At 44.6% G+C, this 27,450-nt stretch overlaps 1 protein-coding gene across 5 annotated transcripts; it reads left to right on the forward strand.

Moving 5' to 3' along the window:
- The first annotated feature begins 654 nt into the window (after positions 1-654).
- ppp1r13bb (protein phosphatase 1, regulatory subunit 13Bb) lies at positions 655-27,042 on the forward strand. 5 transcript variants are annotated; one of them, XM_076755808.1, is made up of 19 exons: positions 655-1,022; positions 1,283-1,454; positions 7,470-7,617; positions 9,260-9,379; positions 10,456-10,526; positions 15,034-15,135; positions 17,309-17,483; positions 17,627-17,826; positions 17,964-18,128; positions 18,432-18,624; positions 19,148-19,276; positions 21,658-21,791; positions 21,991-22,444; positions 22,599-23,386; positions 23,481-23,618; positions 23,716-23,849; positions 23,951-24,117; positions 24,252-24,451; positions 24,649-27,042. In XM_076755808.1, exons 2-19 carry the CDS (start codon positions 1,446-1,448, stop codon positions 24,688-24,690), a joined length of 3,369 nt encoding a protein of 1,122 aa, XP_076611923.1. In that variant the 5' UTR covers positions 655-1,022; positions 1,283-1,445; the 3' UTR covers positions 24,691-27,042. The 5 variants fall into 5 exon arrangements, with proteins under 5 accessions (XP_076611923.1, XP_076611924.1, XP_076611920.1 ...); XM_076755809.1 differs by having other exon boundaries at positions 669-1,022; positions 17,964-18,104; XM_076755805.1 differs by lacking the exons at positions 655-1,022; positions 1,283-1,454 and adding an exon at positions 4,320-4,499.
- The last annotated feature ends 408 nt before the right edge of the window (positions 27,043-27,450 follow it).

Raw genomic sequence — 27,450 nt, forward strand, 5'->3', positions numbered from 1 at the left:
TCATGCCTTCAATTCAAGCTGACTGGACCCAACTGTTATTATCACTATTATTATTGTTATTTGCGTGTGTGTCCCGGGTCGGTTCCCGGGTACTGATCCGGCCCAGGTTGTTGCTATTATTATTAGTAGTAGTGTAGTGTGTGTCCCGGGTCAGATCCCGGGTCGGATCCCGGCCCGGGTTGTTGTTATTATCATTATTATAATTAGTGTGTGTGTGTGTGTGTGTGTGTGTGTGTGTGTGTGTGTGTGTGTCGGGTCAGATCCCGGGTCTGGATCCCGGCCCGGATTGTTATTATCATTATTATTATTATCATTACTATGTGTGTGTGTGTGTGTGTCGGGTCGGATCCCGGGTCGGCCCTGTGGTTAGGGACCGCTGCGGTAATGGATTCAGAATATATATGCAAAGCATCAGCGACATCTGTCACACTTAAACGCAGTAAGTCGTTCCTATAAACAGCAAATAAATAGTTGTTAAATTAATTGTAATATAAGCAGTCTTCTGTTAGTTGTGTTACTCAAATCGTGCCAGCTGGAGAAAGATGAAATCATACCAGCGGCTGACGAACTGGCAGCCTGGCTGGTGACCATAGATTCTTCACATTCTACGTTGACGTGACGCTCCGGCTGCTGCTGCGTGGCCCCGCCCCTCCTGCCGTCAACAACTGGATTCCAGCTATTTGTATTTTCGTCAACTAGCACTGCTAGCCTGCTAACGATGATTCATTGCGCTCGTAAAAAAACGATTTCGCCAATCTGAAGGGGCATTTATTCATTTTTGTTTGCTTGAAATACACCCCATCGATAGCGTGTGCCGATGTGCAGCCAATGCCAGCGAAAGGACCGACGAGAGCGGAGAGATCGCTTTGCATACCGTCCTTTAGCCGCCTCTGAGAGCAGCTAACGCAGCTAGCACCCTACGTTAGCTGGCTGGTTGACAGCTGGTTCGTTTAGCTACGTGCTTTTTGACAGTAGCGTAGCTAAGGTTTACTCCCCGAAACAATGAGTTGTCTCTGACATTGGTGAGTATAATTCCTGTGTCGAGACTTGGTATTATCAAATCATTGCACGTCATTTGTTATGACTCGCTTCAGTGTTGCTTTGCGAGCTAACAGACTAGCTAACCATTGGCTTGTTTGTAGCAGCAGCTGCACGGAGCCACGCCTGGACCATTTAAATTAACGCTTGCGTCTGATAACATTGGGTGTTATTTCGGGTGACAGCTACCTTGCAATGCTCAGTGTTACAGCACTCAGAAGAATTCCACTATTTTTGTTGACAGAGCGGACAGAGGCCCAGTTGGTTGTCACGTTGGTGTAACCAGAGCCCATAACTCGTAAGGTGGGTCTTGGTTGACTCTCTGGTGGTGCCATCGAAGATAAGTGGGTGAGCCGTAAGTCAACTTGCCGATGGTCCCCTGGTTTTGACCTGCCAGAGCCGCCAGTATGATGCCGGTGAGTGCACACAAACCCTGCTCTCCTACCATAAAACATGTGCTTGACTTTCGTGTATTCTTTAAAAAACAGTGCTCTCATAACTAACGGTGGGACTGCCCACTTTTGCACAAAATCAAACCTGTGTGTAAGGTCCAGAAATCATTAACTCTGTGGTGTTTGCTATTCAATCACGCGTGAATTCACATTTGTGTCACATTTTGATTCTCTGACCATTGATGCGCGCACAAGTTGCAAGTTCAGGCAAGCTTGCTATCTGTCCATTTGCTTTTCCCTCCTCTGCTAATCAGCTAATCTGTAAGTGAGATCAGTTCCTAAACATGAAAAGCTTATCTTTATCTACATCGGCTTTATCTGTTGTGCATTTATTCTACAGCCTGAGTTCAGAGCTGCAGGACTTACAGTTTTCATGTTGATGGTCACAATGATTGAAACGTCAGGAAAGGGAAATGTACTCAGAGCTGACCTGAAGGAGTGTGATGTGTCTGAGGTATGTGTGCTTTTAGGAATATCATGTTTTCCTCACATGACCGAAGATGATAAACTTCACACAATCTGTTTTCTCCATAATAACAATGTTGAGTAATGTTGACACAAATGATCGCTGTGTTTAAATCAGTAGGTACTGTATGCTTTGGTACAACTGTTTTCATTCTGTTGTTTTCCTGTTATTGTTCAAGACACTCTGCGTTGCAAAGAATAGAATACCTGAATGGTAACCTTATTGGAGTCGTGCTTTGTTGGGACCTCTTTGTTATCTTTAGTGCTGAGAATGCAGCGATGGATTGTGGGAGAAGTGATTGTAGCCATTTGGCCTTCAGGGTGGGGAACATGAACTCCAATGCAGGATAAGTTTACAGTCGGTTCAGTATGGCGTCAACATCAGTGGCGGTGATTCAGCCTTGGTCAGTAATCTTTTCAAGTGATTGCGCATTAGTTGAAAATACAACATCACAGTGACATTTTGTTTGTCATCATTAAAACAGCTTTTGCAACACAACCTCCGGGAGGCTTGTAAGCTCTCAGGAGTACATGGTAACAGAGAAGTAACTCCATATTCGCTGTAGCCTCCGTGGACGTTTGTACCCTGTGGCACCAACAGGCTATCAGAGTCAAAGAGCCAGTCGAGCAGAGAGGCAGCCCTGCACTCGGCTCTCGCGTGACTCCAGCAGCCAATGAGACCTTGGCAGATCTAGGTCTGTGTGGCTGCGTCGACTAATGCTCTGTTGTTAAGGGGAACTTTTGAGCTGAGTAGATTGTCAAGTGGCATTAACCTCACACGGTGGAGCTGGGCAGAGCCTGACTTACAGGAAATGTAAACATTGCATCTTATTGCCGCTTTTACCATTGTTGCAGGCGTGCAGGTTTAAAATGACATCAACCAAGCCATCACAGTTATATCATAAAGCACTCAAAAGTAAAATGTCAGAAGTTTAATGGATGTGAATGTCACAAGTAGACCAATTCCCCAAACTCACTGTGAACAGATGAAAATAGTCAGTTATTGATTTATTTAACAAACCTCACCTATTTAAGACTGTCAGATCTCTTTTCTTACTGGTTGAAGAGGTGTACATTATTAACTAGACTTCTTCATGCTTTCCTCTTGCATGCATTAGGCAGCTTTCAATCACAGGGATGTTTTTTTTTTTTTTTTTTATCAGCAGGTTAAATCTTGAAGGGACCTGATAGGTTGCCATGCCTCTGTCCAGTGTTGTATTTTCTCTTAGTCTTTTCAAGGTAAAAGCAAATACATTTCCTAATGAGAATATGAAATAATATCAAAGGAATTTGTGCTCGATGGCTGTAAGACACAGAGGCTCTGATGGATTAGTCTGTAAAAGCAAAGCTCGTGTCGTTATAACTTGGCTTATCCAGCTTAATAACAGATGGTCCTAGAAAATCTTTTTAAAACTTTCATCTTGAGTTTTAAGACATCTTGTGTGTCTTGTGTGTGCAGCAGTGTCCAAGCGTAAAGGAAGCTAAAGGAAACTCCTTATTTTATGAATGAATGTGTGTGTTTTAGCCCGATTGATTATCTGTGACTGAGCTTTTTGTGTGTTTGTGTCTGACCAGAAGCAAAATCTTTCCTAACTTTGACCATAGTGTGTTTGTTTATCTCGTTGAGCAGATCATTTTATGAGCTGAATTCAGCCTTGTTTTATTGCAGCGTCTTAAATCCGTGGCATTTGTGGAAGGTCCCCTCATGAAGAAAAACGGCTTTTCAGTTTAAGTTTGTGCTCTCAGGAAGAATTTCTGCCACATCTTTCTTCTTCATTGTGGGTAAATGAGTGACAGGATCTGTGAGAAGAAATGACCGTTTGAATCATCCTGCTTTAGAGCAGGCCAGCCAGGCATCGCTCTCTCTCTCAGAAGTTAAATGATAAATGTCCCTGCCTCCAGATGTTGCCCACTGCAGCGTTATGTGTCAGACGAGAGGGTTACTGTATGTTTCCAGTCATGTTCAGCCAACGTGCAGCACGAGGAAGATCCCTTTCTTGCCCGTACATGATAGTGCCATGACCTGCTTGCCGGTCACATATGTGGCCAAACTGTTCTGATGAGCAGGGAGACGTTGGTGTTGCAGCCACTGGCACAACCCAGGGACAGTTTTCCAATAGAAAGACTTGTCTGCACCCTCCTCCACCAACCACCCTGTGACTCCCTCTCTCTCTCTCCCTTTCTCTGTCTGTTTGTTTCACTCTAGCTCTCTCTCTCTCTACCCCCCTCCCACCCTCCCTGAATTACACATACAGTGTTTTTTCCTCCCAAGTCTCCTCTGCAGCACTGTTCCAATGCACGCACCGCTGTCTGTTTCAGAGGTCTGCTCGGGATGGCATAACAATTAAGTCTCATGCCTGCAAAAGCAGCAGTGCTATGATGAAGAGGTTTGTGACTATAGTGTTACGCGGCCTTGTTAGCCTCTCCAAGGAAAACCCCATTTGGGCGAAGGAGCACCACCGGCCGCCAAAGAAGGAGATCCGGAGGAAACGGAGGGCGGTCAAAAGAGCCAAGAACATGGGCAGACGCAACTTAGTGAGGGCGGTTGGTATTTCTCCAGTGGTCAGTCAGCTGGATCACTGGAATTTTTGTTTTCTGTGTTGTCGCTCTCTAATTGTACGTTCACGCGGTTTGATAGTTTCTATATATGTGACAGCATGTCTCAGATTTTCAGCATTGGCTTTTTGTGATCAGTTTAAATTAGGCCCAAGTTTGCGCCTTAGTTCTGTTGTATGATTGGTTAGTAGCGTGTCCTGTTAAGTTTTTGTTATATGGTCTGAGGGATATTCAGCATGAAGGTCTGTGATGAGCTGATTCGATTCTGGGAGTGTCGATTATGACGGACTGTTTCATTACTACAGTGTTTCATTACATCCTCTAACCTTTCATGTTTCCACATTGTTCCCACCTCAACATGTTCAAATAGTGGCATCAGTCTTCTCTGTATTCAGACTGATGTTGCTGGTCTCACTGGGATGTTTTATGTTCACTATTTTCCTCCCTGTACTATGTTGTATCTTATTATGCAGCTCCAGTGTCCCTTGGGGATTCGCAAAGTAATTATCTATCAGTAAAATGTGAACAGAACTAGTCTCCAGCTTACTTACAGACAACACTTTTTTCACTTTCTTTCCCATCTCTTTTCTTCTTTTAATGCTCATGCACAGTAGGTTTCAATAATGACATCCCTGATTGGTCTATGTGGCCACTAGGTCCTAATGCCAACCTAATGCTGTCAGAAGCAACATGAAATCATAGCTGGAGGGCATGCATGGATGACTGTTGGATTTGTTAAATAAGTGTCTCAGCTCCGGTGCTATTTTTATCACACATGGTTTCTGAATTTGCCAAAATATAAGCTGATAATCAGCTGAGTGAAGTCGCAGAGGCTCCCATGCACAAGTGACCGTATTGTTTCAGTTAGGCTGCCGCAGAAAATGTCAATGAATCACACAGATGCATCATTACAAAGGATGAGTCACTTTGTCTCGGAGAAACTCCCCGAGTCACAATCTATAGGTAGCTCAGTGACTAAACCTTGATATTATATGACCGTTATGACAATTATTGTAGCACGAATGCAGCCCGTGGCCACACGCACAGTTATGCATCAGTGAAACTTTATTGCATGTTGCATTTGAGCACCCTTTACATTATTAATGTGTCAAAAACCCGACCTGCAGATGATACAGTTAATAGTAAACTGTGTATTCTGATGTCATCCTAGTAGGAAAACATTGTGAGTCGTATGTTAAGTGTGTTGTAGTTGTTGTGGCCCTTTGATAGTGGAAGTAATTCATTTGAAGTCTTGATATTTGGTGTTCTTTGCATACTTGAATTATTTCTTGGCTCGAGTCCTCCCTGTTACGACATGTTCAATCAGTGAAGCATGTGCAAAAACTGTGAATGCTGACCAGGTTAAAAGCAAACTATTGAAATATGAAGAATCCAGATTTCCCTTTTCTACTCTGTTTACTGACAGCGAGCTGAACTTGCACCGAACTTGCACGAAGGCCATGAAACGCTCCGTCTTTTCAAACGCTGCTAACATTTTTACGTCATTTTGAACACCCCGCCGAACTCTTGGCTTTGTTATTGATATATTCTCCATCACAGTCACACACAGTCCCGTTTTTCTGTAGTGACACAAAAAGCGAGGCCTGTCACATGAAACAGGAAGGCACACCTCAACCCCCCAGAGTGCTTTGTGCCACAGAAAATACTAAAAATCTGCCACTGCAGAAGGAAAAACACGTCATGTAGATGTGCTGTGACAATGAATAAAGTTTATTTTCATCAATCTGGCTTGTTCTCACGGGAAAAACTGCATCTTTAAACATAACATTTGACATAACTTTTGGTGATCATACAGCGGGTATAGAGGACTGAAGAGGACACTGTCCACTGCTCCTCTCCCTCTCTCTCTCACACAGTATACATATTAATAAGTCTATTAACGAGGGTTGGATATCTTAAAATAGCTTGTTTTGACTGCACAGCTATTCTCTGGTTAATAAGATTTCTGCACTGTTTATGTTGACCAAAGACGGTTTGTTCTAAGAAGAAGCACCACCACTCTAACATTCCAGTGTTCAGTGTCCCTGCTGTTGCTGATTTTCTATCAGTCATCTGATTGATTAATCACTCAGTCATTTCAGCCTTTGTCTCCAAGCTGAAGGCCCAAACTATGCAGGCAGTGACATATAGATTGATCCAAAGGTTGTGCACATTGTGGCCGCTTTGCCTCGTCACCTTGCTAGTTGACTGAGGATGTTTGGACAGGTAGTGTTGTACGTTCTGATGGCTGCAGGTAAAGCAGGGGGACTTGAACCCTGAACTCACCCTTTCAGAGGATGGCTTGAAGAGGCTGCGTTCAGGATGCGGTTTAATTTTGTCCTCATCCTGTCCTCTGTTTTTTGTCTCCTGACTATGACATTTAGCCATTCAATAGCTCGATCCAAGAATGGTATATTAAGTATAGTTTCCTCCATTTACTTCACAGATGCTGAAAGGTATTTGTTGTGAACTTAGAAAGAAGTGTGTGGTCTCCGCTTTTACTTCTCTTACTTTTATGTGAGTACAGACAGAAGCATGTGGGGACTTGTTTGCTTTGCTGTGCTTCACCTCCCAGCCTAAACTGTATATCTCCAACGCTATGGCAGGCTCTAATCATAGTAAACAGAAGTGTGGCAGGCACAGGCATGAGTCCACCAGCAGCTCAAGCTAACAGCTGCAGCTGGTGGACAGCATACTGTAGCGTCAGCACACCGGGCCTTGTTCAGCACGAGAGTGGGCAAAGCTTTGTCCTTGAACCCCACTCTTGGACAATTACATCTTTTCTCATTTGTTATCGATCTCAAATATCTTCACATTTTCATTCATAACACATTTTCATATAATAATTCTGCCTGTGCGATCTTCTACTTTAATGTTTTTCTTCTATAATTCATACATTTTATTCTCTGTCAATATGACCATTTAAGCTTCTCCTGACTGTTTTTGTCCCTCTTTCAGATGATATTGACAGTGTACCTCAGCGATGGGGAGCAGGCTGTGACTGAGGTGCCCATCACCCCAGAGACGACGTGCCGGGATGTTGTCGAGTTCTGCAAAGAGCCCGGTGAGAGCGGCTGCCACCTGGCTGAGGTCTGGAGAGGCAACGGTAAGGGCTGCTCAAAACTGTGCTGGCTGTTATGGAGTCTCTCAGTGCTCTGCTGTGTTCAAGAGGAAGAACAAGTGGGTGTGTCACCAGTAGTGCATGAAGGCGAAGTAATCTGAAAGTTTGACACTTCACTTACATGCACAGGAATTTAATTTTACGAAGCAGTAGCCTTTAGTCTTCTTCATTAATGTAAAACCAGCCACTTCATTAAAGGAAGAAAGCCAGACAGGGCTGTGCATGACAACCTGAGCGGAGGAAAATCGTGGTGAAGCCAAAACGTTTCACACCCTCTAAGAAAAGAAACCTTTCTTTTCTTTGATGTATCCGCAAAAATACATGTTTCCATTCCCATCAGCTGTTATCGGACTAGAATAATTCACTTAAACTACAAGTTTGTGGGTCAGACAAGGGTTACATGCTGCTACAGTCCACTGCACTGTCACAGCAGATTCCACCGGGTCCGAGCGATTTGCTCTCATCACCACAGTCGTGCTGACATACCCGGTGTTATCAGCATTTTTTGCTGAGGGGCCACTCCCCTGTTGAAAACAGCATCCCAGCCAAGGGCTTTATTAACCCACGTTATGCAATCGTGTTCGGCTGGTGCCTGACAATGCAGCTGTCTGCCCCCGAAACCTCCTAAAACCTCTCTGTCTTTGTCCCTGTCTCTTTGTCTTTTGGCCTCTCACAGAGTGCCGTCCTCTTGAAACACACCAGAGTTTTAGCCCAATCTCAATAATCCCAGTTTTCCTACAGATGTCGACACATGATTTAATTCTAAAACCCTCTATGCTGCCCAGACATCATCAGACGACAGCACAAAGTCACTTAGATTATATGTTTTCTTCTGTAGTGTTCTTTACTTTATTAGCTAGTTTTTCAAGCACCACAGCTGTGGTTTGCATTGACCTGCAGTGTGACACCTGTACTGTGGGTTAGTTAATACAAATAACAGGTAGAATGAACTAGAAACCATCTTCCAGCTGCTATGCCCGTCAACATGTTGACTTTCTGACCCATGAGTACACAATAGTCCTTGCTACATTATTACATGAGTGCTCCGTACGAACCACACCTTCGTATTAATCTCAACAACACACCTGTAAAGTTTCCTGACTGCATCTTGCTCAGCTGTGACGCAGACGTGTTGACAGAATCTGACCACAGACATAAACACCTGGCAAAGAACTCAAACCGCCTCTATGGTAGTTCCAGCTACAATAGGTGTCTTCAGGACAACATTTTGCCATGATGACACACACACACACATACACAGATTCACAAAAGGAAAACAACACAAGCCACGTAGTCACAGCTCAGAATTAATTGCACGTATTATCCCTGTCTGAAAGAATTTCTTTCATTCAGCAGACAATTACAGCTTTGCCGTGGTTAAATGAAGTATAGTTAATAGCCATTTCCAGTCTTTGTGTTAACCTAAGCTAACCGGCTGCTGGCTGGTTCATATTTAATAGACACGGCAGTGGTTTCACTCTAACTCTTGGCAAGAAAGTAACTAAGCTTTTATCCGGCAACACAGAACTTTGCATTTGACGCATTGGACATGTACTAGTAAACTGAATGAGGTGAGTTGTTTTCATGAGACGAATGATTTTAACCAATCCGTCTTCTGTCTCTGTAGAGCGTGCGATCCCCTTCGAACACATGATGTATGAACACCTGCAGAAATGGGGGCCACGGAAACAAGAAGTCAAGTTCTTCCTCCGGCACGAAGATTCACCAACTGAAAGCAGCGATCAAGGTGCGTACGGTCATGATCTCCTCTGTCTGGAGGTCTGTGTCGTCTCTACCTGAAGGAGCCTGGAGGGTGGAGGGTGGAGTCGAGGGCTGTCAGGGAATTCCAGACACCTGTTCTGCTTGGCTGCTCAGCTATGGATGCTGGTGCCAGTTGATGTTTCTCTCTCTTCCTTTCTCACACTGGTATCTTAAGCCTTTTGGGGTTTAGGTGTGTTTGCTTCCTTGCCTTTGTTGCACCTTCAAGCACATTTTATCTTTGCTCGTCCACCTCACACGCCAAAGACGCTGCTGATGGACACACCTATGTAGCTTTTTGATATCGACTTTCCTAGGTGAGGTTAAAATCAGGCTGTTACACAACACAAATCCTTTTATATTAAAAGTTTTAAAGGCTGTGTGAGATTAAAAAAAAATCAAAGTTTAATTGATGCTTGATGGAGCGTGACAAAGGAATAAATCATTGCTCCGTTTACACACACACACACACACTCTCCATTAACATTCAGCTTTTTGGATTGTTTGTATTGTCACGTGTAAAGCCGGGTGTAAAACGCACCCAAGCTTCAAATCAATCCGTGAAACAAGCTCTGCAAAAGTTCAGCAAGTCACATTAAATCCACTGGAATTTCACTGAAGTCAGTGTTCATGTGTAGACATGTGAAGGAGCTCAATCATTGAGAACCCATTGAGATGTCCTGATCTGATTCATGTTTGCCAAGTATTTGGATCTTGACTCCGAAAGTGTATTTTTGCAGCGAAGATACCATCAGGATATCTGGGAATTTTTAGAAGTCCAGCAGAAGTTTTCTTTCTTTTCCTGCGAAGATTCAAATCTCATCTTTCCACCCAGCCTTTCTTATAAAAAACACTGGAGTTCGGTGGCTGCAGTCAGCAGTGCTTGTCCCAGTCCTTAAATCCCTCTGTCATGTGCAGTCATGTCAGTGAATTTTCAAACCATCCCTGACAATGGTTGTAGCCACTGAATCTGCAGCTGTGTGCGTGCGTGCGTGCTCATCTGTGCACGCTCGTGTGTCTCTGGCCTGCCTGCGTTTGTGATGGTGACTGTTTCCTTTTTTGCAGGGAGTCAGCAGTCTCAGGATCAGACCAGCCGCAGAAGTGGAAACACTGGAGAGAAGCACAATGAGAACGGGGTGAGACTTCATTAGCATTATATCAGTGATTTTAAAGTAGAAATGTAATACCTGACTGTAATTTGTTGCCTTTTTCACACATCGATTAGGGCTATAATGAAAGTTATATACAGCATAAGTGTGTTACACATATATATAGTGAGAGACCACAAGGAAATACAATATGAATAACTAATTAGGTTTAAAGTTTACTGGAAAATGCTTTATAAGATAGCAAAGAGTCAGATTGTGTAAGCAGTAAGTCATGTGACTCTTTACTACATTTAACGTTTGAGAGGATCCATCATGCTGCCAGGCTAACAAGATAGGCTAACTACGTTTCCCATGGAGTGTGCAAGCTTCTGTGTGAAACAAGGAAGCTAGTTACCCTAGCTTGTTAACAGTAGCACGGACTCCTGCCAGACGTTCATTTTCATTCACGTTACTTTAACAGCTGCAGAGCGTTCAGTAGATTTCTTTGCATCATCTACAAGATGAGCTCAGATGAACCTGAGCTCTATGTTGGCTATGTGGCAGCATTTTTCAGGTTTTCATTGTGCAGCACGATAATGACAAAACTCCAGTCTCTGTGAGGTAAAAGGATCAATATCTGTGGAAGGATTGTGATACTAAAGCCAGTGTTTGAGAGTAGCATCACAGGGCTGTTCCATATCCACACTCTGCCAGTGTTTCCCTGTCAGGTGAACCCATTGTTCTGCATGTCGAGTTCTAGCTTCAGGAAGTGTGTATGCTCGGAGACGTGAAAGACTCTGATAAGAGCAGCCTCCGGCGTGGCATCCTTTCTCTCTCCGACCGTCTGTCCCAGATTGCACAATAAGAAAGTGTTGCAGTCAAGGAATCGTAACTAATTCAACCTTAAGGGTGGAGGGAAGAATCCAGCGCAGCAGGAGATGGAGGGGTTGTGGTGTTTGTTTTCAAAAAAGATTGTAGCACAAGAGCACCCAGAAGCCATTCCTTTTATGAGCCTGAAAATCCACTTTTCACTCAGTGTGGAGGAAGTATCATGAGGTAATATATATTTTTATGGATGTAGAAATCGGTCATTCATTGACTGTTTATTGTGGCAGCATGCAAAGAAAGACAGATGTGTCACTACTATTCGTTCTCTCAGAGAGGAAAACACAAGTTGCATGGCCGCCTGCACTTAACCTCCCAAGTGCCGAGTCTCATTTGTGTCCGAGTTTCTTCCTAATATCTGATTTAGAGGATTATATCAGTCAGCCTGCTGGATGATATAACGGGCCCTAAGAGGATCATTGCTTTGGCTTTTCCACGGGCTGCTGCCCAAACCGCAGGGCTTTCCCTCCACCGAGCACAGCCCATCACCCTCGAAGAGCGACGCTGCCTCGTAAAGAGCAGAGGTGCCTCAAGGGAACGTTATAGTGATCACGCACATGATCAGTTTGGTTCTTAAATATCACAATTTTAGCGTAATGGCAGTGTTGAAACATGTCATTGGCCAAAAGCTGAAATGATTAGTCAGTGAACTAAAACAAATGAATTGCCAACTGTTTGATAATCAACTAATCATTTCAGTGGAATATTCCCTGTTTCCACTTCCTCAAATGTAAAGATGTAAAGCTGCTTTTCTTTGCCCTTCATCATAGTTAATTGAATGTGTTTCAGTTTTGGAATAGCATTTGGCTTTACTTTTTCATTCTGCACACAGATCAATGAATTGAGAAAATAATCAGTCATGAAAATGATCAATAGCTGCAGCGCTACATATGTAAATTTGCCCACGTCAATAATCCCTAAGCCTGCAACTAACGATGACTTGCATTCTCTGTTAATCTGCAATTTATTTTCTTGATGAATTGATTCGTCATCGTCCATTAAATGTCAGATATGAGTGAAAAATGCCGATTACGCTTTCCTTTGGCCTTCCTTCATGAAACATCATTTCATGAGTGATAGTCATGAATAACTGGGTTCTTTTCTCAAACATTTCTCAAGCATTATCGTGATATTGTTATACTGATAATGTGTTAATGTTATCCATAATCATGGCTCGCCGTCCATATCCGATAACTATAAATCTGTACAGTTGTTGGAGGGAGTAATGCAGCCCCCCAGCAGGACGACGTCTCTTATCGGTGAGGCTGTGGCTGCTCTCTCCTCCTTCCTCGTCTGCTCAGTCGGGTGTTTCACCAACTCCCTCTTCATCACTGTCTGAGGGTGTGTGTGTGTGTGTGTCTCGTTCTCCCTCGGGTGAATTGCCACTGATGCAGTGTTGCCTGAGTGCATTTGAGCGTGGCTGTATGTGTGCCAGTGGCTTCCCCCGCTCTCCCCATCTCGTCTTCGGTTGAGTCACCTCCACGTCCCCCCCCCCCCGAGTCTTCCCACACATTCTTACGTCTAAATGCTTTAATGAATGTCAGGTAGGAGAACGCTGTCTGTGCAAAGCTGCAAATGCAGTATCCGTGCTGATGTCGTCGGTGATCAGATGATGTGCGACATCTTGTCTCACTTCACAACACCATAAAAGTCAAATTCTTCCCGAAAAGAAGCATGTTTTATTCAGACAGGATGAGTCACAAAACTGCCTCTTCTAATCAGACAGAAGCAGTTTATAACAATATTCTTGTCTTCTGCGTGTCATGTGTATTTCACCTGGACTTTATCTTCTCTCTCCAGCTTTGAACATGCATGTTTCATAGCACGCAAACTGCAAAACCTACACTTGACATATCAAACTAATATAATCCAGCTTTTCATGTCATCATCCTCTCTGTGCCTCTTGCTAACCCAATCACGTTTAAACTCTCTCCGAGCTAGTATTCTCCGTTCCTCAGTCTACCCGCCGTGACATTCCCTGCATCATCTCCTCCCTCTTTGAACGCGCTTCCTAAAGGCAAAGTCTGGGAGCGCTTGAGCATTTCAGCACCGCTCCGCTTGTAGTTCGAGGGGACTGTATTCACTGCTCACTCAGTGTGCTGTTTCATTGAAGAGCAGCCAGCCAGTGTGTTGACTGTAGAGAGCGCTTTGAGGAAATTCAGAAGTCTGTCTGGGGGAAAAACAGAATTGAATGTGATAGCCAGTCTTCCTTTATTCTGTGAGCTCTTGAACAACATCTGGGTGCTGATTTCTGGCTCAAGAGGAGGACTTCATTGAAAATGTTTATGGAGGTGAACCATTTTTTTTTTTCTCTTGCTGCAGTTACACCTGGAATGATTAATTGTTGAAGTCATTTTTCTAAGTCAAATGCCAAACTTTTCTTCCCTTTTGTGTGTGATTGTTAGAAAGTTCTTCTTTCTCTTCTGTTGTTAGCAAACCTGGGAGATAGAAGGGGAATTCCACTGATTTCATAGAAGCGTTTACAAGTGTTGAGGAATGCTGCTGCATATGTGGGGAAAAAAAGGTGTAAAAAGCCTCAGAGGGAGCTGTGTGAAGTCTCATAAATTGCCTCAAGTGATGTCACCTGAGTCAGTGTTTGGTGGGGCTGAAGACTATAAGACTTGAGTTTACAAGACCTCCGCAGCCAGCTCCTTATCTCTGCTTGAGGCTAGAAGCTTGATGCTACATTAGCCGCATTAGCTGCTACTAGCATGACACGTCTGAATCTTGAATTGCATTGTGGGTAGTGGTTGTTGTGATGAGGAATAAGAATGCGTGGAATAAATAAGACGATGTCTCTGCAATTGATCGCGAGTCGGACAGTGTTATAGGGCTGCAGTGTGAAGTCGGTGCTCCTTCAAGTTTTGGGCTTTCGGTTGTGCACAGAAATTGTGCACAACCGAAATTGTCATTTGTCATTTAATGACATCATCTGTGGAGGAAGCAGTGCTCGACTCTCACTGCTGTTAAGTCTCCTGCTGTTTGACCCTCTGGCTGCAGAAGTCCGACATCTTTTAAAAACATTTCTGCAAATGGCTTTTTGCGTAACATGTTTCTTTGTACTTGTTTCTTTTGTTTTTGTGTTTTTATTCTTACGCAACACTTTTAGCTTATGTAACTTCTTATGCCGGATGTATTTTTCCGCACTCTCTCCCGTCTTTGTCTTAAAAGTGCTATTATGTCAAACGTTTACCTGATTCTTGACACTGCACAGGCTCTGACAGTTGAGTCCTCCAAACTACCATTTAGATGTTCTAAGTGTTACTCAAAGAACTGAACTTTTCACCTTCTAGCTTTTACTCAGACTGTTGTTGTTTCTGCTGCAGAAAGAGTCATGTATCCCTTTAAGTGTGTCATGGTACTCATAGCAGCCCCCATAGGGCAAAACAATAAATGTTGGGTCATGCCCTGGTTTGAACCAAACTGCTTTTAGTATGCGGGAGATGGGCTTTATTGCACAACACTGCTTTTTTATATTCATTTTTCTCCTAATGACCCAGGGCCCAGCACCAGTAAGTACACCCTTACTGTTTGAAATGTTTAGAAACCCTCATTTATCATCAGCCTCAAATGTATGTCAGTGCCTCTTCATTTCAGCGGGTGTCAGCATCGGGACCAATCTGCTCAGATTTCAGTGTGTTGACCGGTTTTCGTGTGTATGTGTGTTTAGGTGGGGAATCAGCGTGTGGAGCTCACGCTGTCAGAGCTGCAGGAGATGGCCACACGGCAGCAGCAGCAAATCGAGGCTCAGCAGCAGATGCTCGTTGCAAAGGTACCCAGAAAGAGGAAACTAGATTTTGAAAGCATCCAACTGAAAAATCCCATCCCATCCCCTCCCTTCAGGCCCCCCTCCAGAGCCACACTCCAGAGCATTGGGGAGAGGAGCAGTGATGAGAAGACCGGCTCTTTTAATAAATACATAAATAAACAACTATAACCATAATCATATAAAAATAAGCAAAATGCCTGAACAAACATACCCCTCGGTCTTTCAGTCTGAATTGGCTCCACTGCTCACAGTTACTACTCACTGCTGTGTGTGTGTGTGTGTGTGTGTGTGTGTGTGTGTGTGTGTGTGTGTGTGTGTGTGTGTGTGTGTGTGTGTTAGCTTTGTGCTACTGGGTTATCTGTCAGCTCAGGGAGTGTGTGCTGGAGCACAGCCCATCATTGTCATCGCCAACTGTATCCAATTACCTCATGTTTCACTCACACGGAAGAAAACACAGAACATCATATTGAACGTAAACAGCGAACATGGGCACTGAGTGTGTTGGTGTTATATTATAATGGTCTTTCCTTCAAAATGTGCTTCCTACTAACACAACAGCATGCTGCAGTAATGTGGCATTCGTGGACGGCTGAACTGTTCTAGGTTAGTGCTGAGGAACAGGAGGAGGTTCAGAGAGGCTCACCACAAGCTGACACGTCTGACATATTTTAATCTTTCTGGTCAAAATATCTCAGACGTCCGCTGTCTCGCTTACTCCTCTCCTGAGGTTGAAGGTTTTATTTTAACCAATCCCGAGTTAGTGGTGATTGTTGGAGCAATGTAATGATGAACCAAGAAGGTTTTGGTGAGTTTTATTTTGTTTTTGTCGCGTTTGAATGAAGTGTGTTTTATGAGGATAAAATGACTGTTTCTGTAAATGGAGTCTGGTGGCTTTGGCAAGAGGAATAGAAAGACTGCTTCTGGTTAAACAAAATGGATCTTAGTCTTTAACAAAATGGTATCTTCGTCAGGATCCTTTCCATTATGCAGTCAGTCACTCACAAACACTTTTAGTGAATGTTCTTGGAGGGAGGAATTACATGGCAGCCTGTTTGGTGGCTGCTGGCTGCATTGCTCCCGCTAAATACTGGAAAAACGTCAAAAATTGTTGTTATATTAGTCTGCCCTCTTATGAACGCAATGTGCAAAAATAGATATTCTTATGGTTTGAACCTTGTTTTTTTTTTTTTGTTTTTTTTTCTGGAGTGAATAATCAAAGGTCATTTTGGCAAGTTTTAACAGCCCCACCGTGTAGTCTGATCCAACAGACCGGGCAGAAGTTCAAGGCCAAGTAAGTTCAGGAGATAATTGACTAGTGTTGAACCGCTTTCATCCAACGAGTCCCATCATGACTTGAAACATGGGCAGACAGTTATGTAACAAATGAGATGGGAGGCAGTGTGAGTCACAGTGCTAGTATTGTCCAGTCTGTCACAACTCATAGTTCAGTCATACAGGAACCAGTGTTTACTCAAGCATGGAAATTATTCATGATTTTGAATGCTAAGGATTTCTACCTGTCTCAGACTTTCTCTTATAAAAGGAGACTTTATCTCGTAATGGAAGGAATAAGAGTTCGGTGGCAAACCTCCACACGACCCGTCTACCTCGTCAGTCTCTTTGGCTTTCCAGCGCACTAACTAAGTCTGACCACCGTGCTTGTGCCGATCAGTCATGCAGGATGAAGCCCACTGTAGACCCGCAGATAGAAAAAAGTATTCATTGCCTTTGTCGTGGCGTCTGAAAAGTAGGCCCCACTCGAAGCCCTGCAGCCATTTGGAAACCCGGGCCTGTCATTTCCTATTTTAGGACCATAACTGGAGCAGTTCTCAGTTGGGTAGAGAGAGTCATCTGACCCTTTCTTCAGCCTTCAGATAGTCTTGACATGGCACAGCATTTCATTTAGTGCATACAGTAGAAAGATTTAGCCTAGTTTCACGGTGTCTGCCACAGAGATATTCTGCAAGCCTTGGCGCGGAGCCTTGCTGGTTTTATATCCATCCAACTGTTTTGATTTTTGACTTACAATCATACGATAACCATTTGTCTTTAGTATTTTTTTTTTTCCCCCAAACTTGGAAAAAAAGCAAGTAGTGGTGAGACTGTCTGTGCTGTTGGATGCGGTTTGTCTGCCTTTTTCTCCGCAAAATGTCAATCTCCGTCTCACTCTCTGAAGGAGCAACGTTTGCGTTACCTGAAGCAGCAGGAGCGGCGTCAGCAGCAAGCCGTTTCCGAGAGCGAGAAGCTGCAGAGGTTGAAGGATCGCGTGGAGAGCCAGGAGGCAAAGCTCAAGAAGATTCGGGCAATGAGAGGCCAGGTGGACTACAGCAAAGTCATCAATGGCAACCTGTGTATGTATACTTTCCACATTCATGCAGCCATATTTTGAAAGTTGAGTTCATCACAAAACAGATTGAGCTAGCTTGCTACGAGAAGTCACCCTATGTGTACATTATGAATGAGCTGCTGTGATTCTTCCATTCCTCACACCCAGCGGCAGAGATCGAGCAAGTTAGCAGCCTGTTCCAAGAGAAGCAGGCAGAGCTACAGTCTGCGGTGTTGAGGGTGGAGCAGCTCAGCCTGCAGCTGGAGGACCTGCGGAGGGGAAAGCTCAACGGCATACAGACTGCCCTGGGTGGCCAAGTCACCGGCGCTGCAGCCCTAGAGCTCCGTAAACTCTACCAGGAGCTTCAGGTACTGCGTAGCAGAAATAAGGGCAACATCGAGTGAATGCTTTCCTAGCCTCCACTGTGTTCACTGACTGAGGCGAGGGCAGTATCTATTGTTCCAGTGAATCCGTACATGTGTTTGCATCCGCGCTTCATCCACAGATCCGGAACAAGTTGAACCAGGAGCAGAACAGTAAGCTGCAGCAGCAGAAGGAGCTTCTTAACAAACGCAACATGGAAGTGACGCTCATGGACAAGCGCATCAGCGAGCTGCGGGAACGCCTCTACAAGAAAAAAGCTGAGGCACGTCAAAAAGAGAACCTTCCTGTAAGACTGAGAGTCGCTTAACTCACCAACTCATTAAGAATCTATTTGTTGAAATGCCTCTGACAGAAGTCGCCCGTCTGAGGGAGACGTCAGTCCAGACACTCCGGGTGTCCATTGTTATGCGAAATACAAACTTCTTTTAGCTTTTCAAATCTGTGAACCACCATCTTCTTCTGTGTGCTTAAGAAAATAATTTCTGGTGGCTGAAACTTATAAATTAATAAAGGTATTAAAAGGAGTTCTGCTGTTTTCCCTGTCAGCACGTCCAGCATTTGAAACTTCTCTGTCTGTCTCCTCTTACAGCTGAACAGAGCCAACGGGCCTCCCTCTCCCCAGCCGGCTCCCGGCACTCTGGGCCGCGTCGCTGCTGTCGGGCCGTACATCCAAGTCCCCGTACCGGGCCGACAGGAAGGAGGCTACACCATACCACCTGACCCGCTGAAGCCTCAGACTCTGGGCGTAAATAACCAAGCCAACCATGGCCGCGCCAAGTCAGGTTGGTTCAAGCCAATAAAATTACATTTGCAGTGCGTCTTTGTTCACAAAATGCAAGCGGCTGTAGAATACAAAAGCTCTGACTTCAGGTTAAGCTTTGAGGTGAATTTCTTGTCTTTCTTTCCTCATTACAAAAGCATGGACAGTTAGACAGAGTGGAAAAAAAAAAGCACATGAGAAGATGATTCAGTTACAGAGCGGCTTGGATACATGTAGTCCCAGAGGCAGAAGTCTCACACCACTACACATTTAACACATCTTGCATGAAAAACTTGTGACTGTAATTCCCTCCCGGCCCACCGCTGTTACTCTTCCTACCTGACTTCTCGGTTAATTCTCCGCCCGGCCGTGATTCCTGTGATTTTTTCCCCCTTTCCTCTCTAACCTCCTTCTCTCCTTGTGTTGTGTATGCTGTGATTCTCTTCCTTTTCTCTCCTCCTCTCTCATGTGTCTGTGCTGTCCTGTCTCTGTGATGTCTCTGTATCACTGGGTGTGGGGTTGGGGGGCAACTCTTCCTGGGGCAGACGGTGTGCGAAAGCCTCCCGGCCCTTGGAAGGTGTCTGATTTAGACATCGTTGTGGACCCAGTAACCCCGTCCCTTCCAGAATCACACCCGGGCACCGGAGCCTCCACTGGCTCTGACGGCACGTCCCGTGAGTGCACAGTGCTGCAGAAGCAGAGGGGTGGCGCTCCCTGAACCTTCTCGACCGTAGCACAGGATCCTCAGCAAACACCTCCATAAAACATCCTTATCTCTTGAAAATCATCGCCTCTTTAATTAGTGATTAGTGGGGAATTTAAGATTATTATGGTTGTGTTCTGCCCGGTCATGCCTTGAGTCACTAAATAATGTTTTAATGCTCCAAAAAACATCTCCACAAGATAAATGAATGCACAGCTGTGGAATCTGCGTAGGAGCTGAACATTAATGCTTTTTTAACTTGAACAATGGCTGACTGATGGAAGCATCCTTGTTTGGCATCATTAAGCTCTCCTGCCCGAGCAGCATTGAGCCAGTTTTTCTGTTGACAGTTCATCTGGAGTGTTTCCTCTGTGGATTGGCTGATGACGTCAAAGTGGTGGTGGTGCCATCTTGAAACACTTTGCTGCCATCTGCAGACATTTTCCGCTCTTAATCACAGTTGACATCATGCGGCATATGAAGAAAGTGTCACTGAAGCGCTGCTGATCCTGTGTGTGTGTTTGTACACGTCTGAGAAGGTTCAAAGAGTGGAGCACCTGGAACGTCTACACATGCAAACCAGTCCATAATATTTGGGCTTTGTTGTAATTTCATAACGTTCTCGGCCTGCCTAACCTAAACTTTCACACCACGTTCTCAGGCAAGCCAAGAGAATCACTTTTTAGTTGCCAAACACGAAACATGCACAAGCGAAATGAACTTGTACATGTTAAAATGTCATCAAATTTACTTTGCAGCCGTCACTCCTGATAATCTGTAAAGACACAGATCAAACTACTTCCTTTTAGATTTAGTAACTGTTGATAGTATTAATCTGTCACAATTCTACAACCCCACGTTTCAGCCCCAGAAAAGTTGAGATGCTGTTAAAACATGAGTAATAACAGAATGCTGTCATTTGTGAACAAACTTTGTTTACCGACAACGGTTTTATGAAATATTAACGAGCCCATGTAGTCGTATCCTCTATACAATCATGTGTTCACAAAGTGGTGAACCTGTCCCAACCTGTGTGAAACACGTTGCTGCATCAATATCAGAATAAGCAAAAATCAATGAAGCTGATGAGGTCAAACATTTAATATATTGCCTTTGTACTGTACTGTCAGTAGAGTCTACATCAGAAAGGATTAGCAGATTAACATATTATTTATGATTCACACAGCGTCCCAACTTTTTGGGAATTGGGGTTGTACCTTTAAAGACGCTTTAAAGAAAAGATTGACCGCTGCTTTATTTCAAGTTACCATGGGTATTAAGTAGTACTCTGTGGCTTTATTTACTACAACTCTTGCCGTTGTTCTGTTGCGTGTTCCTTTTTCCATCCTCTCTCTTTTCACCCTGTCCTTGCTGTCTAAAGGTACATTTTTTTTATCATGCATATACATTTTTAAAGTCATCAGTTTAGTCTTGGAAACACACAGCTCTGCCATTAGTGGCATCTTCTACTAAATCACAGCTTAGTTGCTATTTACCAAATGTAGCATCATTAAAACATGACTAGATAAAGTACACAGTAGCAAAATACTAATGCAGCCATGTTCATTGCAATCATTGCTATGATTTGAAGGCTCAGGATTTTTGTCCTATTGATCAACAGCCAAACATTTAGTCTGCAGTATTTTTGATAATTAAGAAGCCCTCTAATACAGAAATGTTATGATGTGTAAGGCATTTTGAGAAAGTGCATCCCTGAAATCTCAGTTAATGTAAGCTCTCTGTCTGTTGCAAGAACAGCCTACGGGAAAAGGTGTTATCCCCATATTTTTGCCTGTGTTAAGGAAATTTCTCCATTAAGCTGTTTCTATGAAAAACCATTGGCTTTGCTTCCACGACCTGGGGCAGTTACGATAGTTTACGTAATAGAGCTATTTGCGTGAATTTGTGATTGTTACAGAGCTGGTTTGAGTATCTTTGCTCATACATGTGGAAAACGCTGAATTCACATTGACTAAAAAGCAACAGGGATTCTGGTTGAACATCTCTTAATGGTGTCTGGTTAATAGGAAAGGCTTCTCAAAATCCTGAACCCTCCATTTAATACCGATCCTAGGTCAAAATGGTACAGCTAAATTTGTTTGGTGTGTATAAAATGTTCCACATACTCATGTTATTGAGTCACCAATATTCTGCTTGATGTACTTAATCACACAAAGTGATATGTTTCAAGTAGAATAAATAAGAAAATGGTACCATTTGGACCTGGCTCTGGTGGACATGCTTTGTCACTACGCTGAGTTGTTCACGAGGGTTATGCTTCTCATGCCGCATCAATCATTGGGTCTTTCTTCTCCTTTGCAACACGCTGACTGTGTCCTGTCTGTGCTCTAGCTAATGATACTGGTTGGCCTACTGTAGGCAAGACCAGCACATCTCTAAAGCCTCCTGAGAGACGAGACTCAGGGACTGATACCCAGGGCAAGAGCCCTCCCTCAGGCTCCCCCGTTGCTCCAAGTGCAGAAAAGGTTAGTCCTGTTTAGTAGGTTTTGAAATGTATGATGTGATGTCACATCTGTCACATTGTTTGTGCTACAGATAAACTGTCATGAAGTCTTGATTACATATAAAATTAGTACAACAATTCAGGATTTAGGCCTTTTTCTCTGGATTGAAATCCTGGTTTTAATGGTGGATGTTTGTATGTGATCTCATTCTTCTTCACAGGTGCTAGACTCCAAAATGGCCGTGTCCTCCCCTGCCATATCCAAGCCACAGCCGCCCCCCTACGGCTCGCACCTCACCTCCGCAAACTCTCTCAGCTCCTTGGAGCGCCGTAAGGACGCGCCTCCTCCGCGCCCACTCCCAAACCCACCAGCCCCTGCCTGGCCCCACGTCTCCCCCTCCACAGGCTCATCCTCCCAGCAGATCCAGCAGCGAATCTCAGTGCCGCCAAGTCCCACCTTCCAGCCTAATGCACCGCTTTTCCCCCCCGGGCTGAGCGAGCGACTGGATCCTCCACCAGCTGTGGCAGTTCGCCCCTTCATCCCAGACAGAGGATCACGGCCTCAGTCGCCCCGAAAGGGCCCACCGACCATGAACTCCAGCTCCATCTATCACATGTACCTCCAGCAGGCAGCGCCAAAGAGCCAGTCACTCAAGCCTGCTGCTCTCAAAGCAGGTAAGGTCGCTTCAAAGAGATGCTCCAACATGTGAGGCCTTACTGTAAACTTCCATGAGAGAAAATGTGTTTTTCATGATTGGGTAGTTCAGTCAAAATAATGTTGATGTCAATGTCCTCCAATATAATCCCACACTGTCTCTTTTGTCTCTAGTATATGGGAAGCCTGTGCTCCCCCCCAGCTCGACTCCCCCCTCGCCCCTGCCTTTCATCCAGTTGGGAGGGGCCTTCCCTTTGCTCCAAGGCCAACCCAGTGGTGAGGACACTTTTGACGGAGAATTTGATGATCACGAGTGCTTCCAGCACCCGGAGCCCTCAGCGCCTCCTCCCAGCGTGGAGAACATCCCCCGACCACTCAGCCCGACAAAGCTGACACCCATGGTACACTCCCCCCTGCGCTACCAAAGTGACGCCGATCTTGAGGTTCTCCGTAAAAAACTGGCCAACGCTCCGAGACCACTGAAGAAGCGCAGCTCCATCACAGAACCAGAGGGTCCCAGCGGACCCAACATCCAGAAACTGCTCTACCAGAGATTCAACACTCTAGCAGGAGGCATAGAGGGAAATGTAGTCAGCGGATCAGGAGGTGGAAACGGTGCAGGTAACGGAACACCGTTTTATCAGCCTGCTAATCCTCCTGGATATCTGGGAGGTGACTCTGTGGCTGATACAGACAATGGCAACCTCCCGTCTGAGACGCCGCTACCTCCACCGCCAGGGGTGGAGGAGCAGGGCTCTGAGGCTCCACCTCCATCTACTGACGCCAATGACAACGAGCCGCTGCCCTCGCCACCAGAAGGGCTGGGGGATCCCGCTGAAGCAGAGGGAGTGGAGGGAGACGACAACAACAACAACGTGGGAAGCTCTGAGGCGTCGCTGCCCAGCCCGGTGCCGGAGGTCACCACACCAGAAGAGAGCGGCACGGCGGTCTCACAGCCACTGGTCAGCGACACACCGACACATTGAAGCTTGACACAGGAGTTGCATTTTCAATAAATAAAGTTGTAACTAATGCATCCTTTCTTCATCACTACAGGAGAAGCGCACAAACCTGAAGAAGCCAAACTCTGAGCGCACTGGCCACGGCTTCAGGGTGAAGTTCAACCCTCTGGCCCTCCTGCTGGATGCCTCGCTGGAGGGAGAGTTTGACCTCGTCCAGAGGATCATCTACGAGGTATGTCCTGACAGTGTGAGTATACTCTTAATTAAATCGTATTTGCATGGAGGATACCCACTCATTCTTTCATCTTGGTCTGTCTTTTGTTTTCCAGGTGGAGAATCCCAGCACGCCCAACGATGAGGGTATCACGCCCCTGCACAACGCCGTGTGCGCGGGACATCACCACATAGTCAAGTTCCTGCTGGATTTTGGTGTGAACGTCAACGCTGCAGACAGTGATGGATGGTGAGATGATGACGAGTTTGATTTAACTTGATCTGCTGTTGTATCCATCTCCATTTATATTGATTGGTGTGTGTCTTTCTGTGTTGTGTTTGCCGGGGCAGGACTCCGCTTCACTGCGCCGCCTCCTGCAACAGCGTCCATCTCTGCAAGTTGTTGGTTGAGTCGGGGGCCGCCATCTTTGCCAGCACCATTAGTGATGTGGAGACTGCTGCAGATAAATGTGAAGAAATGGAGGAGGGCTACATCCAGTGCTCCCAGTTTCTATACGGTGAGAAACAAGGATTCAAAAGCTCAGCCAGTCCAAACTTCATCAGCTCTGGTTCTGTAAAGTAACTCGGTTGAAGGTATATTGATTGAAGAGATTTGTAATATTGACAGTCCGTTTGGGATTCTCTAATGCAGGCGTTCAGGAGAAATTGGGTGTCATGAACAAAGGGACGGTGTACGCTCTGTGGGATTATAAAGCTCAGAACCAGGACGAGCTGGCGTTCAGCGAAGGGGACGCCATCACTATCTTGCGGCGACAGGACGACAGTGAGACAGAGTGGTGGTGGGCGCGACTTGAAGACAATGAGGGCTACGTGCCCCGCAACCTGCTGGGGGTAAGAATTAAATCTATTTATCTCATCTCAGCATGATCAGGGGCTATTTCCAGTCATGAAGTACGTATCTTTTCAGTAAGGAGAAGAGAGATACATAATGCATAACTGCACCAATGACGTCAGCACGTCTTTTTTATCATTTCTCAGCACGTCTTTTCATCATTTCTCCTCTTTCTTTTTTTTTTTTATCTTTGCAGCTCTATCCAAGGATCAAGCCTCGTCAGCGCTCCCTGGCATAGTGTCTCACACCGCTGACCTCTGGCTAACAGCTGGACTAGTGTCAAAACCCAGAGCAGAGAACAAAGGAGCCTGGTGCTCTGTCCTCTCCCCTCGTGGCCATAACCTCCCCCGGCCTCGTGCTTCTCACTAAATCCTTTTCTCTGAAGCAGTGGGCACCAAACTCTGACACACACATTTACATCTGCACACACGTAGACACAGTGAAACACAAGCACTCCAAATGCGAAAATCTCTTAAACCACTCCATCCTGACGCCCCCCCAACACACACACACACACACACACACACACACACACACACACCTTTCAACCCATTGCTCTGTCATCGCCCCAACTTGATTTCCCCCTGATTCAGTGTCAGTTCTGTATCAGACATCAACTTGAAGAATAAAACACTAACCCTTGTCTCAGTATTTCTTGCAGTGTTCACACTTCTTCAGCCATCTCCCTTATGCGTTCTATGGTGGTTCTACTGGTTTACATGGCGACTGGAAAATCATCTCCAATGGTGAGAAGTTGCTGATTTCTGTCAGTGAAATGTAATTTGAGTTCTAAGACATTACCTGTGTTTTGTATTTCGCCCAGTTTGCCCCTTGCACGAAAAAACTGTAATGCAGAAAAATGTGCTCTGTGTTCGATTATGCTGTAGTCTAACCACCAAAGATGAATATAGATTTAACACTTCAAATTCTATTCCTCCAGAAGACCTTGCAGAAGTGTCGAGGAAGGAGATAATCAATTGATTTGCTGCTATCAGTACTGATTAACAGCTGCCAGGAGTTGATTAATAGTCCTTCTAGATAATCTCCTGCAGCAGAAAATAGAAAATGTTGTAAGTCATCAGTATTAACGACAGAGGCCAGTCAGAACAAATCCAACTTACTAAAGCAAAGATGAAAACAGATTGACAGCTCACCAATTGTCACGAATCGCGTTTCTTGAACATCACTGCAAGATGTGTCTCTTCATTCAGTGTCATCTGTGCAGAATGTGGATGCAAGACTGTTCTGGATGTGTTGCAAGAACATTAATAAACTTTAAGCTGCCTGCGAATCATAACTGAGGCTTTCTGAAGATGAGATTTCGAGATGCGTCAGTGTGGATTTCTGGTAGTCTGATTAGCCCTGAAATGAACAGCTCACATGCTGCAAAAAGATAAACAGTATTTTGTTTTAGCAAGAAAAAAAGTTGCCAAATTGAGAAGCTACAACATCTGTAGAGCGAGCGTAAAAGGTCACGAATGTCAGATCTGCTACCTGAAGTATGGCAGGAATTAAGATTTGGAAAATAGTTTGTTTTATAGTCTTTAATTCCTCAGCGGTGAGGCGGTGAGGATCAGCTCCACGAAGACACAAAGTTTTTGATCGTGTCAGTTTTGTTTTCTTTCATATCGATTAAGTCATTCACATTTTGTCTACTGTTGTTAATTCGTCCATGCATTTACAATAACTTGGACCTCACTTCAGGGATCCATAGTCTTTGTGACTTCTGGCACCTGATAAGATCTTTGCTTTTCTTAAGGTTAAACTCGACAACATGAAAAGAAGCAGTATCTCCACATGAAACTCCCAAACACATTCACATATTAGTAATGGAATCCAGACGCTGCACCTCAAAGAAAAACACAAGTCATTACCCAGATCATCTTATGATCTTTGTTTACCCCACTAGACAAAGTTAGCACTCATTTTCAATAACAACTTCTTTTTTAATACAAGCTGCTAAGTAAGTCTCTGGTCATCGAACGTCACAGTTTTTTTTCCTGTGGCTGTGACAAACTCCACTTGAAATACTTTATCTCAGGACCAACATGGTGCTGCTGACACTGTTCCACCACTAAACTAGTGAACATCTATTTTCACTTTCAGCAAACATCACCTCCATTGGAGCAGCGAACCAAACGAAAGACAGTCCAAAATTTATTAAAAAATAAATAAATAAATCAGCCGTGGGCTTAAATTATTGATGGATGAAGAGACGGTTAATGTGTCTGAAATGTAAATGTTCGCATTCAGACTTCAAATTCGCTTCAGACAATCCTGAATTTGCCCAGTTCTCTTCCTCCAGCCGTCCCCTTTCAGGTATTCACCATTCCAGCAACACAAACACGCGTGTTATCTGTCACATTACTGAACATCTGCAGTCCATCGACTCGTTCTGAACCTAGAGTGACTGAGTGTTATGCCGAGTGTGCTCGTGGCCCAGGCGTTATCATGGCTTAACCTGTACATAGTGCGAGGAGATGTGTTATATGTCTGTTTGCTGTATGGACAACTGGGCTTTCTGTATAAACGCTGTACTCACACATTCAATTCTGTAAATGTCAACAATAAAACAGAAGCTCTGGCATGACCAATGTCTTTCCGTGTCGTACCGGCAAAACAATGAAGCAGGACCAGGAATGAACACAGGATTTAATGAGGAGCTGTTGTTACTTGGGTAGTTATGGATATTGAGAAAGTGGTGAAAGTATGAAAGTGAAGCATGGGGTCCACTCAGTCTTAGCTTCACCCCAACAGAACCTTCACATGCAGAATTCTGCAGATACATGTCACACATGCACAGAAACACCAAAAAAAAAAAAATGCACGTGGAAAGGAATTATGTAGATACTCACTGATCATTAATGTTCAAAACAGAGCACTCAAGCACCTGAAATCCAGCCTCCCTCCATCCTAAAGCCCCCCAAACCCAAGAGCTGAGCCCAGAAGAGTCCCCTGTGTCAGCTGGTGCTGAGGCTAACTTGCATGTCAGATTTCC

This window comes from Chaetodon auriga, chromosome 18 (genome assembly GCF_051107435.1).
Source record: "Chaetodon auriga isolate fChaAug3 chromosome 18, fChaAug3.hap1, whole genome shotgun sequence".
Taxonomy (NCBI): Eukaryota; Metazoa; Chordata; class Actinopteri; order Chaetodontiformes; family Chaetodontidae; genus Chaetodon; species Chaetodon auriga.

Bases quoted from the DNA above. Each gene is read 5' to 3' on its own strand.
- ppp1r13bb (XM_076755805.1), top strand. From the start codon at position 4,332: ATGATGAAGAGGTTTGTGACTATAGTGTTACGCGGCCTTGTTAGCCTC. The intron at 18,625-19,147 runs GTTGGTTCAAGC...TTCCTGGGGCAG, and splicing joins CCATGGCCGCGCCAAGTCAG to ACGGTGTGCGAAAGCCTCCC. The intron at 19,277-21,657 runs GTGAGTGCACAG...TCTGTGCTCTAG, and splicing joins TGGCTCTGACGGCACGTCCC to CTAATGATACTGGTTGGCCT.